This window comes from Armigeres subalbatus, chromosome 2 (assembly GCF_024139115.2).
Source record: "Armigeres subalbatus isolate Guangzhou_Male chromosome 2, GZ_Asu_2, whole genome shotgun sequence".
Lineage (NCBI taxonomy): Eukaryota > Metazoa > Arthropoda > Insecta > Diptera > Culicidae > Armigeres > Armigeres subalbatus.
Genome location: NC_085140.1, coordinates 256,919,775 through 256,938,086, shown reverse-complemented (window position 1 = coordinate 256,938,086; position 18,312 = coordinate 256,919,775). Strand labels below are relative to the sequence as shown.

The 18,312-nt window shown below is 39.3% G+C and overlaps 1 protein-coding gene across 1 annotated transcript in view; it reads right to left on the bottom strand.

Annotated features, from left to right (window-relative positions):
- LOC134212113 (protein disks lost) overlaps positions 1-18,312 on the bottom strand; it is a 293,532-nt gene that overhangs the window by 175,532 nt on the left and 99,688 nt on the right. The window contains exon 2 of the mRNA XM_062689664.1: positions 6,582-7,213. Within this exon, the coding sequence (XP_062545648.1) occupies positions 6,582-7,041 (460 nt within the window). The 5' untranslated portion in view covers positions 7,042-7,213. The remainder of the gene's footprint in view (positions 1-6,581; positions 7,214-18,312) is intronic.

The following is an 18,312-nucleotide window of genomic DNA, read 5'->3' as shown; positions in this document are numbered from 1 at the left end:
TAACAAATTACTATTTATGCATTTGTATATCCTAGCTTAATAGTACTCTTATGCCATAAGAAAATTTATTTGACCAGACCGACAAATGAACCTAGCCCGACATTGCAGTCAAACATCTGACCGCTATAGGTCGAGAAAGGTCATATTTTCCTGCGAAGTAGATGTGCTTGTTCTGCGTCTCGAATGACCCGAGAATTGTCAATTTCGACACGTCTCACGTAAAACGACCGTGTATTTCAGATGGGAGGTATCGACAATTGTCACTTCATTCGAAACGCCTCATCTCATACGAGACGCAGAATAAGCACAAAAGTACTGTATTGTAAAAAGGTAAGACACTGTTGATACAATTCTAGTTATTTATGTGTGAATTGACACTCACTGAACCTTCACACCTTCAAGCTATGAAGTAAAATCTTTCTAAAATGTGCCTGACATTGTGTCCCGATGTGCCACCATCTCCCTATACACATCTTATTGAAAAAGTGTATTTTCTAAAGAAAACTCCATATTTTTGAATAACGTAAATTCTTTGTTTATGAATTGGCACTCACGAAACTTTCACTACTTTATAGTATGGAGTCTGAACTTTCAGAAGAGTAATTGACATTGTGATTCGGTTTGCCACCCTCTTCCCTATACGCAATTGAAAATAGTGTGAAATAGACTTTAAAAGTTCCATAACTTTTGATATAATTGTCGTGGCAAAGTTTTAAATTTATCAAAACATGTAGTCTTTAGTGCTCACATTTTTGTAGAATGTCACGAATCTCAGTTTTGTTTAGCAAAAAAGTTATACCAAAAATACTAAATTTAAGGGAGTTTCCATAAAAAACGCTTATATCTCCAAAAGTTTTCATCGTAGGAAAAAAGTTTCTATAGCAAAATGTTATATTTTTGCTAGATCTACAACTTTGCCGAAGAAACATTTTTTTATCACGTTTGTGAAAAAAGTTAAATTTTCAACTTTTTCAATAGTAGGTACTATTGAAAAATAAAATCCACTCAAATATGGGCACTATTTTTGTGATTTTTTTCTCTGAAGACACTATTTAGATCATATCAGCCGTTTGGTCACAAAACAATTAAGTTCATCAAATCACGGGTTCCGACCATTGTGCACTGCACCCCCGACAGATACGCACCCCAACCCCAACAGCAAGGCCGCCTCCAGCGTCTCGCACTCGACTCGACTTCAAGTAGGTACGGAATTCAATCCAAGAAGAATTTAGAAAATATCCATCAGCAATTCTTTTGAACATTCCTCCGGAAATACTCTGTTGTAAATATCTTCAAAAATTCCTTCGATATTCCAGCAGAAATTCCTTTAGTAAATTCTTTACGGTATTGTTTACAAAATACATGCAAGGATTATTCCAGAAATTTATTAAAGCATGAAGTAGTTTCCTATAGGAATTTCCGAAGAAGTATTTGACGGAAACGGAAGAAGGATTCTTAAAAAAAATCTGAAGCGATTCCCGAAAGAGTTCTTGAAAGAATTTTTTTTAATCTTCTCGGTCCTAGGGAATTTCGGGAAGGCATGCTAAAAAAATCAGAGGAATGTCCGAAGGAGTTCCTAAAAAGAATTACAAAAAAAAAGGTTCTGGAAAAGGTTCTGAAACAAAAATCCTGAGGTGAATGTTAAAGGAATGTGGGATTATTGTATAAATTTATCTTAGAAATTCCTGGAATGATTACCGAAGAAATCTTTTAGATAATTTCCGAATTTCTGATGGAAATTCCGAAAGAATTATTTCTTTAAATTTTCAAAGGAATTTATTGAATAGTTTCCAAAAGAATTACTGCATTTATATTCGAAATAATTTCCAAAGGAATCCTTTAAGGAAAGTCAGAATGAATTCATGGATGAATGTCCAAAGAATTTTTTGGAGAAATTAAAAAATGTCGAAAATTCCCTTTGAAAATAAATTCGTTCCTAAGGAACTCCGAAGGAATTACTGGAGAAAATTCCTAGGGAATAGAATTTCCGATGGAATACTTGGAGGAATTTGCGGAGAAATTCGTGAAATAAGGTATTCAAGTAGGATTTTAAGAAAATATTCAGAAAATATTTCAGAGAGAATTCCTGAAGCAGATTCCAGTAGAATTTCTAAAGAAATTCTCTGAAGGTTTGTTTTTGTGTTCCTTAGGATTGCTATGATCGGGGTGGGTTTCGAAATGCCGGAAGAACTAGTCTACTTGGACCAAATGAACACCGAACTGTGGGTTTCAGCTAACATAACCCGCTTGAAAATTTCCAGAAATGTGGTTTGGTCAGTTAAGTTAGTCACATAGGAAAAAGTCATTGTCACTGTGTTGTTGTCGGTTGTCTGTTAAGTTTCAACATAAAGGTTTTATATAAATTTGTCTTATTAATGTTTTAATCATTGTTAGATACAGTATATATAAAACTACAAAAGAATTGTTGAATTGCCTGACCTTACAAGAATATTGCCTTACAAATCCTATGTCCTTCCTCTATCTATCAATATCTGCTTTGTCCTTTTACCAATCTCTATTTTTTCTTTTATAGCTCAATCTCTACTTTTTTCTTCTGTCTCTCTTCTATCTCAGAATTTCAATTTAATATTTTTCTATCCAATAGTACAGTAAACTTCTTCCTTTGCTACTCTAAACAATTTCTCAAAAACATATTTAAAAAAAATCCTATCTAAATATCTTAATCTAAAATGTTCAATATTCTTATTTCATTTTATGATCAATCCATTTTTTATACCTACGTTTTTTCTTGGCTGATTTCTAGTTTGCTATGAAGTTAAGACTTATCATCAGAACCAATGCAAAGTTTATGTAAGAAATATTCATTGTTATGGAGAAATTCAGATTTCTAAACTGTTTTCTATTCATTTAATTGAATCGATATTACTATTTTGAATTTTCCAACCTGATGCAAATCCTGATAAGTCTAATTAGTCCGCTCCCAATTGAAAACATTCTGAAATTTGACTGTTTCTAAAATATAAGAATGATCTATTGCAGCGGTTCTCAACCTTTTTCTTAATAGGTACCCCTTCAGACTTTTGCGTTAATCGAAATACCCCCTACGTTTTAGTGTAAATGAAAACAAGCGTAGATAAGATATTAGAAAAACGACGAAAACTAACGGGGTATATGGCGCTCCATGTTGTTGGCTGAAATTTGCATTATTACGTGAAAAATTCCAATTCAAAGTAATTTTATACATCTACCTTCCTGCAGGACTTTTTTTTGTTTATTGGAGGCTCCTGAGTCTATTGAAGGGAGGTACCCAAGTCTATTATACGGAGGCTTATGAGCCTCATGAAGGGAGACTTCAGAGCCTCTTGAAAGGCGGCTTTTGAACCACTTAAAAGGAGGCTTCAGAGTTTTGTTTTTAAGTAAAGCATACAAGCCTCTTGAAAGAAGAAACCGAGCCTCTGCAAGGGTAGCTTCTGAGCGTCTCGGGAGGAGGCTTCTGAGCCTTTTGAAGAAGGTTTCCAAGCCTCTTGAAGGTAGGTTTTGGGGCCTCTTAAAAGGCGGTTTTCGAGCCCTTGAAAGGGGGTTTCAGAGCCTCTTGATAAAAGGATTCCAATCCTCTTGATAAGAGGCTTCCGAGCAACTTGAAAGGAGGCTTCAGAGCCTTGAAAGCCACTTGAAAGTACGCTTCCAATCTTCATGAAAGATAAATTTCGTGCCTCTTGAAAGGAAGCTTCCGTCCCTCTTGAAAGCGGCTTTCGAGCCCTTGAAAGGGGCTTCCTCATGAAGGGAGACTACAAAGCCTTTTGAAAGGCGGCTTTTGAACCACTTAAAAGGAGGCTTCAGAGTTTTTTTTTAAAGTAAAGCATACAAGCCTCTTGAAAGAAGAAAACCGAGCCTCTTCAAGGGTAGCTTCTGAGCGTCTCGGAAGGAGGCTTCTGAGCCCTTTGAAGAAGGTTTCCAAGCCTCTTGAAGGGAGGTTTCGGGGACTCTTAAAAGGCGGTTTCGAGCCCTTGAAAGGGGGTTTCAGAGCCTCTTAATAAAAGGCTTCCAATCCTCTTTATGGGAGGCTTCCGAGCATCTTGAAGGGAGGCTTCAGAGCCTTAGAGGCGGCTTTCGAGTCACTTGAAAGTACGCTTCCAATCTTCATGGAAGATAAATTTCGTGCCTCTTGAAAGGAAGCTTCCGTCCCTCTTGAAAGGCGGTTTTTGATCCCTTGAAAGGGGCTTCAGAGCCTCTTCAATGGAGGCTTCAGAGCCTCTTAAGAGACGGCTTTCGGGCCACGGAAGAGAAGCTTTCGAGCCTCTTGAAAGGTGGCTTTCGAGCCATTTAAAAGGAGGCATCTGAGCCTCTTGAAAAAAAAAGGCTTACGAGCTTCTTGAAAGGAGGCTTTTGAACCTCTTGAAAGGAGGCTTCCCAACCTCTTGAAAAGAGGCCTCCGAGCCATTTGAAAGAAGACTTCGACCTGTTTGGATGGAGGCTTCCGAGAATCGTAGAAAGATGCTTTCAATTCGCTTGCAACGAAGCAAATAAGCTTTTCGGAAAAAAAAACCTTCATGTCTCTCAAATGGAGGTTTTCGTACCTTCCGTTTCCGTTTCCCTTAATTTTGTTGCTAACATATTATTCAATATTTTGTTTCAAATAGGTAGATTGCCTTGAAGATTTTTCAAATTTGTTCATTCAACGTTTTGTCCTTTTGTTCTTTTGTCGCACAGCCCCTCATACACTGTGCCTGTTTTGGAGGACAGGATTTAATAGGCTTTGATTTACTAATCGCCATGTATATTATGTACAAGACAAAGTTTTGAAATAAAAAATTGCATAATTATCAAAACTTGATCAATAAGTTTTAATTGGAATTGTACTACATCCGCCATTACGCATTCTTGTCCGGGGTACCCCCTGAAGCCAGCGAAAGTGCCCCCAGGGGTACATGTACCCCAGGTTGAGAACCGCTGATCTATTGTGATTCATGACTTCTCAATTTCAATCTATATTACAACCTATCCTATCCTACCTGTGGCCATGCGCTGGTCTCCAGTTGACGAGAAATTGGTTAATTTTCCGACCCGTTGGAGAGTGCTAATGAGCCCTAGCGGATCCTCCACGTAAAGAGTTATACCTGGTAAATATGCCGGGACATACGATCATGGGCCTCAGTCTGCAAAGCAGCCGATCCTTTAGGCGTTTTTTCCCTTAATAATAACACAATAAAAATGAGTTTTCACCTTACAAGTTAATACTTGGACGAAAGCTTTCAAATGAAGCTATCAGCTGAGGATATTGAAACGAATATTGGAGTTAAAATCACTCCGTACGACTTGTTCAAAGAAAAATTACAGTGCAGCCCGCGGGCCGTACCTTTGTTTTGATTTGATCGTTTCTTACGAAGTCAAAGCTAATTTTTATTGTGTGAGAAGCAAATTAAGAATAAAAACGCCCAAAATGCTGAGCACCACTGGGCTAAAGGAATTCTCTGAAGGTTTGTTGAAGGAATATCCAGACGAATTCCGTAGGAATTTGTGGAGGAGGTTTCAAAGAAATTCTTGAGGAAACTTCTGAACGAAATTCTGGATTCATTTGCGAAGCATTTTCTGAAATTTTCAAAGATATGTCTGAAGGAACTTCTGGATGACTGGATAATTCCTGAAGGTATTTCCTAAAGATGTTTACGAAAAATGTCTGAAAGATTCTCCGAAAGAGTTTTTGGATAGATTCATGAAATAACACCTGGGTGAATATCCTAAGAAATTTCTGGAGGAATTTCGGATGGAATATTTAGGGTGGTATTTAGGTACTTAGGGTCTTTTTCTTGGCATGTACTCTCCAGAGTCAAAACAGGGCTTTGTTCTACTACTGTCCTTGACAGTAGTGAACCCAAGTTTTATAAGTAACTCGTCTTATGACACGTAAATACATTCCCCTAAAAGCCTAAAATAATGTTTGTATGCCTTCAATTATAGTGTCTACTGTTAATTCCAATTTATAAATGAACCGATTGTGCCAAAATTGCTGGTGCCTATCAACTCTGGCGCCGCCAGTGGGTAAGATCATCAAAAATTATTGTAGCATCAGTAAGCTTCATATTCACATTATTGAAGAGAGAAGATTGACTATAATGTAAAGTAATATGACCAAAACTGCAGTCTCACAAACAAATATATACGAAAAGCTTTTTCTGCTTGTTCATTTGTTTTGAAGGAAATTTTAATTTCACCATCGAAAATTTTAAAAATTTTGTAGCATAAAATTGTTATCCAAAATTTAGTAAGAGTAGCTTTCCAACTTTTCATATAGAGTGATTTGTGCTGCCGTTCCACAATCTACAATTCAATATAAAACAATTACTTTGTTTTGAGCATAAATTCAAATCTCAGCACTAGGTATTAAGCACGAGTCATTACTCAGCCAATACATATTTATCACTTCTGTTTATTCTACTGGTTGGCAGTAGTGTAATCGCGATTCAATTGCATTGTATTCTTTCCTACTTTTGTTGATGCTAATCACTTTTGCTCTCATTTCGATCATTATTCTGCTTCGCAATCATGCCCTATTATAGCTCATACACCACAAAACAAAACACCCAGATGGTCCAATAACAAGTAAAAGGGTTTACACTTACTTTCGTTTTCCATTCTTTCGTAACTGCGTCTGGTGATATCACTCCGCCCAGCCGCCGATGATGAAACAGCTTCGCCTGTAAACGATCCGATTGCTGCAGCTGTCCGATGCAACGCCGCCGACGATTGTGCTGCAGCAGCTGCTGTACCACTGGACTGCGATTGAATGTGTCCTCCACCTGCAGCAGCAGATGGGGCGGCAGATGCACCCACCCGGTCATCGTGGTCGAGCGTTCGAAAGCCCGCCTGGAAGTCATCATCCGGCGGGGTCATTGACGTCGCCGTGGATGCGATAAATAAATCACGTGAGATCGGCGTTCGTCCCGTTTGGGAGCGGTTTCCGGTTGGGTGTCCTTCGCCAGCCGGGGTCCCACCCGTATCGGCTTTCAGACAGCCGGACGTCGTCGTCCGTAATTGAGCTGTTCCCTTCGTTGTCGTCGTTGTCTCATTCGTTGCTGTCATGGAAATTGATTGCGATATGGGAACATTGTTTGTGTCGGCGATGCAGGACGGATCGGTTGTGGATGTGATTGACAGTTTCCTATTGCAGGCTGCGCTACCCGGGGCTGTCGCTTCTGACGATGGTAGAACTTTCTTCGGGGTTTCGCAAACCGATGGAGGACATTTCGCGAAACTGGAAGAGCAACAGAAAACAAAGAAATAAACACATTAGTCGTATTTGAAGCATTACTTGAGATAACACATCTTCCCCCAACCAGCGACTGTTAGATTTTCTAACAATTCTGTATAAGAACCAACCAAAACCTGGGCATATGCGAAATTGTTAGATTCTTATACAAAAAATGTACGCTCACAAACTAGTATTGTAAGAATAGCTTGCAAAATTATAGGGTTTCATACAATATTTGTATAAGAATCTAACATTTTCGCATATGTTCAACATCAACGCATCTAGATTTTGGTATTGTTTGACAAGATATTTTAATGACTGACAATGTTCCAAATATTAATTAAATTTTCATGTAGACCATACAGTCAGATGAAATATAAATAAATAAATAAATAAATTTGTCCCATTCTTATACAGGTTCTGGTAGGTTCTTATACATAATTGTTAGAAAATCTAACAATCACCGGTTGGGTGTGCTTTTCTTGATCATCCTGCGAACAATTTATCCAAAATACACCAATGCATTGCAACGTGTCTTTAGTGGCTTTAGTAGCTATTTCGAAACCAATTTCAATCCACGAACGGCTGTAAACAAAAGCCGCGAAAGCCTTACCCAATCCTACTCATATGCCAACGGGTCATAATTATACGCTATGTCACCATCGGATCAACACCCAATCGACACCTTTCTCGGCTGCAAATGGCTCCACAAAGTGTTGAGCATTTGCTACTAACCGACTAACCAATAACAACGCCCAAGGAGCGCCCAAGCCGGAGAAAAGGTTCAGCCAAGCGAAAGAAGCTGGCAGGCAGAGGTATGCCAGCCAATTGAAACTGAAACGCAAACAGCTGGTAAACCAGCTCGACCGCTAAAGCGACGTATGCCAAACTGATTAAATAATAAGTGTATTAAATTATTTCCAGTATATTATTGTTATTACACCTCCAAGCCATTGCTCGAATATTAGTTTTCGAAGCGCCCCGTGACGGTTTGTGGCGCCTTCCATACCCTTTAAAGCTTGATCACACATGGGCTTTAACCGCAGCATTTCTCAATTTATTATTTGACGTTGGACAACCCTTTACTTGGAGATACTGGGTGTCAAATCAAAATCTAAAACTTGAGGGCTGTCACTTTGTAAGGTTTTGAACATTTGTATCGTCTTTTGTATGCGGTAATGGCTATTGAAAAATTCCGAAGTTTCAGAATCTTTTTTAAAATATTTTTTAGAAACTGTGAAAAAGATCCTACTGCAAGTCTTGGAGAGACTTCTTGGGGAAGATTCCAGCAGTTTCAGCTGTAACTATATGTGATATAATTTGTATAAAAACTTTTTTTTTTTGTGTCTTTATTTAGGAGACTTTCAGCCCGAGGCTGGCTCGTCTCCGGAGTTGTTCAAAAACTTTTGATATCCAATTTTCCGCGAGTGGTAATGGCCGCCAGCTTGCCTGTGGGCTAGTCTCTGATTTAACGTTTGTGGAGGTCAACTACACCCACCGTACAGCACCACCGCACTTTTTGTTTTTTTGCGAACATAATTAACTCAGGGGACTAGATAATGCACAAAATGTAGTATATATCCACTATAGGATTTCAGGCGGTCATTAATCGAAAATGTCATGTCTCCCAAATAATTTTTAAATGATTAATTATTTGCGAGCGTCTTAGGGGAAATGTTACACGGTTAAACGACTATTTTCTTCTTTTTACTTCCACTAATTATTTTTAGGTATCAAACAGATACGCATTTTCGATAACAAAAACACTGAAGAAGTCCTCAAGTGGAGGACGAAATGCGTATCTGTTTGATACCTAAAAAATAATTAGTGGAAGTAAAAGGAAGAAAATAGTCGTTTAACCGAATTTTTAAATATTTTTTATAGATTACCAATATTCTGATTAAGAAAAATCCAAAATTTGAAGTCTATACGTGCAAGGTGTCAAAGTCAAAAATTGGTGAAAAATTAGACAAATTTTCAGATTTTTTGTTTGTTTTTCAACTATTTCTTTAAATACTTGTTTCATATTTTTTTCCATGATATTAGGGTTTGTTAGTTTTTTGTTAGTAAACAAAAAATAAGGTACAAAAGTGAAGAAAAGATTAAATAAATGAAGATACAATAAAATTTCTTTAAAAAACGATAATTTTAACTTTAATAGTGAAGAACTTTTTTTTCCTGAATATTCCCCGGGTTTTATAATAAAACACATGAAGGGCAAAGCTTCAACTACAATATCCCGAAGATTTTTTTTGCCAGTATTTGCAACGTGTCACATTAGTTAAAAATTTGATCTAATTATTATTCCCAAAAATAATTTAAGGTCAATGAATATGCACTTCTATGCATGATTAACAAGCAAAATAGTCTATTTTCAGGGTAAATCATTTTGAAGGGAAAAACTAAGAAACCCTAAACCCTTTCACTATCGACACACTTACACACGAGTACTCTATTCAAGAAATAACAAAGGTAAAAAGTTGTGAAAGCAAGAATGTACGAAAACTTTGGCATTAGAGTGGACCAACCACAATCAGGTGGACCTGGTACTAGTACTACTGGAAATGTGTGGAACCAGGAACCAATTAATCCCTACAAGTTTGATGTTTATTGCAAAAGTAACTGTTACTTAATTTCTACGGATGGTATAAAATTCTTGCTACAGTTCATAAAGTTCTGGCTCATGCTGGTGAAATAATTATTCACTCACCTGCACCTTTAGGTACATTGGCAGAGAGTCAGCATAAAAAGTTGAAGAAATTTAGAACTCATAATGCAAGAAAACGATCAAGAGAGGCAAACTTGCATGACGTTTTCCTTGGTTCCTTACATGAATTAGATCCATTTTTAAGTTCAATTTGGATAACAAAAAGACGTCATGGATGTCGTTGATGGAATTAAAGAAAATTTTGTTGAAGACATGGTTCTTGATAGAGAAGAAGAATGATAACTTGTTGAAAGTCATGAAAATGAACCAAAAGTTTTAAGAAAAATATATCAAGCATAATTTTTCATAACGACGTATGTAACAATTATGAGGATTCGAGAAATCCTTTGCAGAAAGTTAGCAAAACTTTTTCTAAAACTATTTTAAAACTAAATCTTTTTTCAATACTTTTTTCCGCTGGCATGCATCATTACATGACACGTAATAAGCGTGCTTCACATCATAGCTCAGTTCATTCAAATTCACTGTGAAAAACGATAAAATTATACATACACCGGTATGCTGCACAGACGTCGGTGTACATTGGTCGGTTTTCCATAGTGCATTGGATTGGCGCAACTGCAGTTTTGTTTTGTTTTGCTTTTTTTGTTACATAGGTCGCTCTTAGTTTCCATACGTTAAAGCGACGTATGTAACAGTGAGACTTCAAAAATAGAAATTTTTACATACGTCGATTCGTAAAAAGATTGAATTAAAGAATTTTAAGATCTAAAATCAGTAAAATCGATGCGTATTATATAAAGCCGCGTGTGATTGTCATGTTGTATTAAAAACCTCGTTTTGTTTACTTTTGTTACATACGTCCTTATGAAAAATTATGCTTGATATGCTGTTATTTGAATAAGGTAATCTGTTATTCGGAATAAAGGAGCATTGAAAACTTACATCCATATATGAGGGGATATACAAGCCTATATATTTGTTTAAACGGATGTAACTGCAGAAAACGAATTTTCTTAGTCTATACTCGTTTTGTACGCTGACGGCTTGGACATAAAAAAGTTGTCACTAGCGTTTAGAGAGCATTCATAAGGGGCTTATGGGGGAAAGAACTCTATTATTTTCTTATAACCTATTCAGATTACGCCATTTATGATAATAAATAATATTATGATACAGAGAAACTTGATAATTCGGCACCAACATTTCAAAAGGGCGAAACTGCTTTTGTAAACAAGAGCTTCTTACGTCGCTGGTGGGTTATTTTAAGCCCACCCACGCAATCCAACGCCACTGGCGGAAGCAGCGAATCCTCTTCTTTCATTCAACGGCGCTGGATTGCGTGGGTGAGCACACATTAACCCACCAGCGGCTCAGTTTCGCCCTTTTGAAATATTGGTGCTGAATTATTCAGAAAAATATATTAAGCTCTTTTAGTGGAATGTATTAAACCGTCTAAGACGAATTAAGTACTGTCCATTTAATTCCACTAGTTAATCCAATTATTATAATAAATGGTAAAATCTGAATTGGCTCGGTAGTTTAGTGGCTACCGCTTCTGCTTTATAAGCAGGAGGTCATCGGTTCAATTCCAGACTCGTCCCTTTCCTACTTTGTATTTCCGATTTCTACTGTTCAACACCAAAAGAATTTCCAATGAAAACCCAACAATTATTCTTCTTATAGTTTCACATTGTGATTTATTGGAATACAATTTTGTAAGTTCAATATTATGCATCGTTTCCTAGATTTGTTTTGTGTCCCATTCCTCTCAAGAAATTTGGAAAACAGTGCTTACTGTGCTCAGTTTAAGATAATCGAACCAATTGCACAGAAAGTAAACGTGGAATGTCTTACTACAAGAATGGCAATATATTAAATTTTAATTTCAATTAAAGTCCAGAACGACTGTTAAAACAACCTATTTTTCGAAGCAGGCATCAAGAACAAAAACAAATATGGCAAGCATGAAAGATGACCGATGTCACACATACTTTCGCAATCTTATTGGAACTGCACTGAAAAAGTTCATTTATGTAGTACAAAAAGTTGCACTTTTCGAAGTAGCTACACCACAAAAACGAAAACGACGTTAAATTTGCTTAGAAGCTGAATGTGTCCAACATGTTTCTTAGCGTGGGATGAAAAGCTTGAACCAGTGATAAAATGCGATAGAAGTAGAATATCCGTCATGCAATTTTAGTAGCAGATGCACTGGTTTATAATAAATACATTAAGTATTTAAGCTCAATTTTAACCAGTGGCAATATCATTTCTCAGGTGAAGCAAGTATACTTGTAGTAACCCTATATGAATATTATTGATCACATATTGGGAAGATCCATTAATTACGTAACGCAAAAGTTGACCATTTTCAACCTACCACTCCCCATCCGCAGTCACACTCACACATCGCAGTTGTATACCACGTCTGTACAATCAAGGAAGGAAGGGAAGGAATGTTAGTTCAACATCTACTAGCGAAGACGCAGGGAACCCATTCATTAATTCATTTATTTAGTCTACATCTAAACAGATAATACTGAATCAACAATTTAAAGCCAGAATACACGGTTCAAGGCCGCATCTCTCCATCCTCGAATACGCCCCACGCTCGCCAAGTCATTTTGCACCTGGTCTGCCCATCTCGCTCGCTGCGCTCCACGCCGTCTCGTATCTGCCGGATCGGAAGCGAACACCATCTTTGCAGGGTTGCTGTACGGCATTCTTTCAACATGTTCTGTCCATCGTACCCTTCCGGCTTTAGCTACCTTCTGGATACTGGGTTCGCCGTAGAGTTGGGCGAGCTCACGGATCATTATTCGCCGCCACACACCGTCTTTATGCACACCGCCAAAGATGGTCCTAAGCACCCATCTCTCGAATACTCCGAGTGCTTGCAAGTCCTCCTCGAGCATTCTCCATGTTTCATGTCCGTAGAGGACAACCGGTCATATTAACGTCTTGTACATGACACATTTGGTGCGGTGGCGAATCTTTTTTGACCGCAGTTTCTTCTGGAGCCCGGAGTAGCCCCGACTTCCACAGATGATGCGCCTTCGTCTTTCACGACTAACGTTGTTATCAGCCGTTAGCAAGGATTCCAGGTAGACGAATTCCTCGACCGACCAGGTATCCCCGTCTACCGTCACACAGTTTTGCACACCGTCCACCGTTGCTTTGATCAGTCTGGTAAGCTTCCCAGGGATGCTGTTCTCGTCCATAATTTTTCATGGCTCTACGCGGTCAATACTGTCGTATGCCGCCTTGAAATCAACGAACAGGTGGTGCGTTGGGACCTGGTATTCACGGCATTTCTGAAGGATTTGCCGTACAAGTAAAGATCTGGTCCGTTATCGAGCGGCCGTCAACGAAGCCGGTTTGATAACTTCCCAAGAACTCATTCTACAGTTGCTAAAGTAACCTTTTCTGTCACACTCATTACAACTCTTAGAAGACCAACAAACACAGCAAGACAGTTTTGATATAATTTGAGTCATCCAAACTGCCTTTGAGTTCAAAACTTGCGATCTACAGTCATGACAGTAGCTTTTTTGTCACTCAACGCTCCGATATATATCCGATCTAGCGGTGTTTTTTTATTTGTCATGAATTTTCCAAAGCTCTTTCCTATGTATGTTGACCTTCAAGGCGAATAATGGAACTTTAAACGAAAAAAAACTTTTTAGCAGCTGTACATCTTAAGTCCTTAACTCAAGCATATTTTGGATATCCTAGAGCATCCAAGGAATATTAAAAAACTGGATTGTTTACCGCGGTAGCTCTATAGCTACGTTTGAATGATAATCTTATATTGGAACAATACAGATCGCTGCTAATGTACTGAATATTTTCTGTTTCCAAACTCTGCCTTGTTCAGGATGGTCTAGGTTGTTGTAAGGCTTCAAACGCCCATATCTGATATTATTTCCTGATAGAGTAGTTAAGGAGAAAAGAGTGGTCAAGCAGAAAACAGTGTTTACTTTTGTACATGCGAATTTATACAACCATTTTTCTTTTGGGATCTTGGGCATGGGTTAAAATGAGTTAGATGTTATTTTCCTAGGCAAAAGTTAGAAAATCCCTTTAGGGATAGAGCTTAAACTACGGGTTTCTTGCTACTTTGTGAAATATAGCCATTTTAGAATCGATCACGTAGCGGAAGCAAGAGATTTTACATAAAACGCGAGGTTTTATTTGAAAACATATGTATTTTGAAGTTTTTATCTGCTTTTACAGTGTTAGGTGGATAGATTTAGCCAAAAAATTGAATTTTCCTGCATAATTGGCAAGTATTATTTCGTCCTAAGAACATCAGGCCCAAATAACCGCAAAAAAATAGTTTTGGCTAAGAATTGGTCCATTTACTCCTATGTAGGCTGGTTGGTTTCCATCGTCCGCTGAACTGACGTAGTCATCTCCTCCGCTGGCTTGACTTTCACTGCCTGTACTCTCAGCGCCATTCAAATGTTCCTCATAGTGCTGCTTCCACCTTTCGATCACCACACGTTCGTCCGTCAAGATGCTCCCATCCTTATCCCGGCACATTTCGGCTCGCGGCACGAAGCCTTTGCGGGATGCGTTGAGCTTCTGATAGAACTTGCGTGTTTCTTGAGAACGGCACAGCTGTTCCATCTCCTCGCACTCCGCTTCTTCCAGACGGCGTTTCTTCTCCTCTGTCTCCGCTTCCGTCTATAATCCACGTTCTGCCAGGTACCTTGCTGTAGCGGAACCGCCCGCGTTGCGTCCTTCTGCTCCAGAATCTGTCTGCTCTCTTCGTCGAACCAATCGTTCCGTCGACTTCGTCTCACATACCCGACGTTGTTCACCGCTGCGTCGTCAACTGTATTACAGCAGCCCTCACGAGGGGCCCCATCGAGCTCAACCTCTTCCGGCAACGCTGCCTCGAGATGCTGCGCGTATGCAGTGGCGACATCAGGTTGCTTCAGTCGCTTTGGGTCGTACCGCGGCGATCGTCGGTACCGAACATTGTTGATGATGAATAGTTTTGGGCGCAGTTTAACCATCATCAGATAGTGGTCAGAGTCGATGTTAGCCCCACGATATGTCCTGACGTCGATAATGTCGGAGAAGTGCCGTCCATCAATCAGAACGTGTTCGATTTGTGGTTCTGTCTGCAGTGGTGATCTCCAGGTGTATCGATACGGAAGGCTGTGTTGGAAGTAGGTGCTGCGATTGGCCATATTCTTGGAGAAGGCAAAATCAATTAGTCGTAGGCCGTTCTCGTTGGTCAGCCAGTGAGCGCTGAGCTTCCCAAAAGTCGGACCAAACTCTTCCTCTTGGCTAACCTGAGTATTCAAATCTCCTATGATGGTTTTGACGTCGTGGCTTGGGCAGCTGTCGTACTCACGTTCCAGCTGCGCGTAGAATGCGTCCTTATCATCATCAGTGCTTCCGGGCTATGGACGTTGATTATGCTAAAGTTGAAGAACCGGCCTTTGATCCTCAACCTGCACATCCTTTCATTAATCGGCTAAACTATTGCTCCTATTGTATAATCAATTCGTTCCGTTTCTATCTTTTTATAAGAAACGAACTATAATTAAAATTAGTTGATTTACGCGTGCCCTCTTGGCTGCGCACAGAATGCTAACAAACTCTCTAGATGGATACTTTTTTACAGTTTTCCTTCTAGATTTTTTGACAATCGTTTTGACCAGGGCTGACAATAGCCATTCTCGTCGTATGAAGAAAGCGAAAAATTTTAAGTCTTCGTCATAACATTGCACGACGCAACACCAATTCGTTTTCTTCGCGCCGCATGCGTATTACGACGATAGTCGCGCAGCCAAAAGTTATGACGATTTTCGTCGTCACTTCTTCACACAATTGATTGTACGTCGTTATACATTTCCGGTTCTATTTCATTGAAAGTATTGTTTATAAGGAACGTTTGCAACATTTCTTTTGGAATGGCCTCTATTTTGTACTTCTTCACGAGCTTCAAACGTTTCTAAAACCCATCGCAAGCGGCACGCACGGTCTGCATGGGCATTTCGTTCCAGATTTTGAGAATTACGTCTTGAACTGGTCCAAGTTACTGACCTCGTATTCGTACAGCTAACATAACAAAGGACCAAACAAGAAAGTTAAGAGGGTTCAAATCCGGGAAGCTGGGAGGTCGCAAAGTTTTGTCCAAAAAGTCGATGAAGGTTATCGTCCTATTGGAACACGTAGGGCTGATCTCCATCTTATCACCGGGCCACTGGGGGCATTAATCATCCCCAAAACCTCAGTTTTGTAGGACGCCGCAATTATTTTGACCTCCAAAAACGGCTATTTACGATACCCCAATACATGTTCAATGCGCGTAATAAACAAACAACAAGTGACAGAATGTCAACACCACACACATTCGTTGACGTATATATACCGATAACGCTGACATCAATATTGATACAGAATATGTACATTGGGCATACAAAAACAATGATCAAACATTTGTATTCGAACTTATTGAACACTCTGTAGACGGACTGGTTAAAACATAATAGCGTCTCAAATAAACAAATAGTAGGAAATTAGGTAACATAAATGTATCGATAACATTCATAACGCTTCCATACGTTGCTTCTAATTCATTATTGCAAAGATTTAGTAAAAATCTTCGCATGGCAGCTGCCGCTTGAAGAATAACGGTATGAAGTCTTCGTTCTTCGATGTCGTCAGGACGATTTGGTTACACGACGAAAGCTAACGTTGTGCGCGTCATTGACGATGTGTAGAGTAGCAATGAAGACAATGCAATTCGTCGCTACTGTGGCATTTCGTGCTATGACGATGACGATTGTCAGCCCTGGTTTTGACTCATCCGCAGTCCCCAAGTGGGCAAAGCTTTCCAATGGAGACGCCTGGTTAGTGGTTCGTGATCTTGCTTGGTGTGGTTTGATAAGCAGGTGGCACTGGCAAGCAGGCAAACGGTGAAGCGAACATAGCTGCCAGTAGCTTGGGATAGGGCGTGCTTTCGAATTTGGCCACCATAGACGTGGCTATAAAATGCGATGCCCTGGGCTGGATTTGGGGGGGGGTCCGGGGGTGGTTGATTCCGTGCCCTCGGGTCCCCACAAATATTATGTATCAAAACCATCCTTTTTTTGTACATTTTGGGCCCCCACAAACTGTCGATCCGGGACACCCTTTCGGCTAAATGCGGCTCTGGTGATGTCGGTACAATGCTCGATGTTCTCTCTCACCATCGCTGTGGCATTCCCTAAGAAACTCGTTACAGGACTACACTACTAACGCGCTGTAGGAGTGATGCTGTTCGGTGCACTGAAATTTGTCGTCTCCAGACTGGCACCCACGTTCAACAAAAAAATTCGCTCATTATTTCAAGGCGGTGGCGTCTTATGGCAGCTCAAGTAATCGAAGTAAATTTTTGAGTAATTGAGAACTATAAACAGTTAATAAAGTCTTTAAAAAATACTTCAATAAAGCAATCGAGGTCCCAATGAGAACGACATGTGTCATATGGATAGAACGATATTGAACCAACGGTCCATGGATCTCCGTTTCACAACCGCTGCCGACTGATTGACCACCCACACAAACACACCCCCTTTGGCCACAGCACAGTTGCATACAGCTGCACCTATTCCATTATGCATACCCAACATACTCCTACCGATAGTGATAGCTTGCGATTTTCATCGGAATTCGATTCATGTAAAAACAGCTGAGCGACGACTGCCAAGTGCCATGGTTAAACGCCTCTCTATAGAGCAGAATAACAGGCCAGCAGCTGGTCTGCTTTTTTCTGTTTAATAAATTGGGCCTTGTACGGAGGAAAAGCGAAACAAACAAAAAACAACAACAAAATGCCCTCGCTAATCGAAACAATTGGGTCAGTATGCGAACTTGGAATGCAACATTGTTGTCGTGTCTAAACTTCGCCCGATATAGTAAACAGTGTGGTCGGTATGGCTTTCTTGCTTCTCTAATTAAATAATCGTTTGCTTTGCAAAACGAATTCGACGAAGCGAAAATCGCGAAATGCATCGACTTCGGGGACTTGGGTACATAACTCTGGCGTGTAAAACGTCACAATTAGCACATGTAAACATTTTTCCGACCTCGGTGGTCATGTTTAGCTATGTTCGAATCGCTGATAGCTGAAGTAATAGCTGCTGACGTTGATACGTGATGGCCGTTTAGTGGGAAATTTCATACTGTATTGGCCTGTGGAATCAACATGTGGTATTTTATTTTCATTATTGATGGGGTGATTAATTATATCTGAGCTATTAGTTTTATTTAGTTTGGTCTGGTGAGTTTTGATTTCCAAACCATTTCTTTTTACTTGTATTGACTTGTAGAAGTAACTATTAATCAAATTGGAATGTTTCTTCTAAACATAAATTTAAAAAAATATATACTTTCATGTTTATTGCTTCTGTATTTTTCGTCTTTAGCA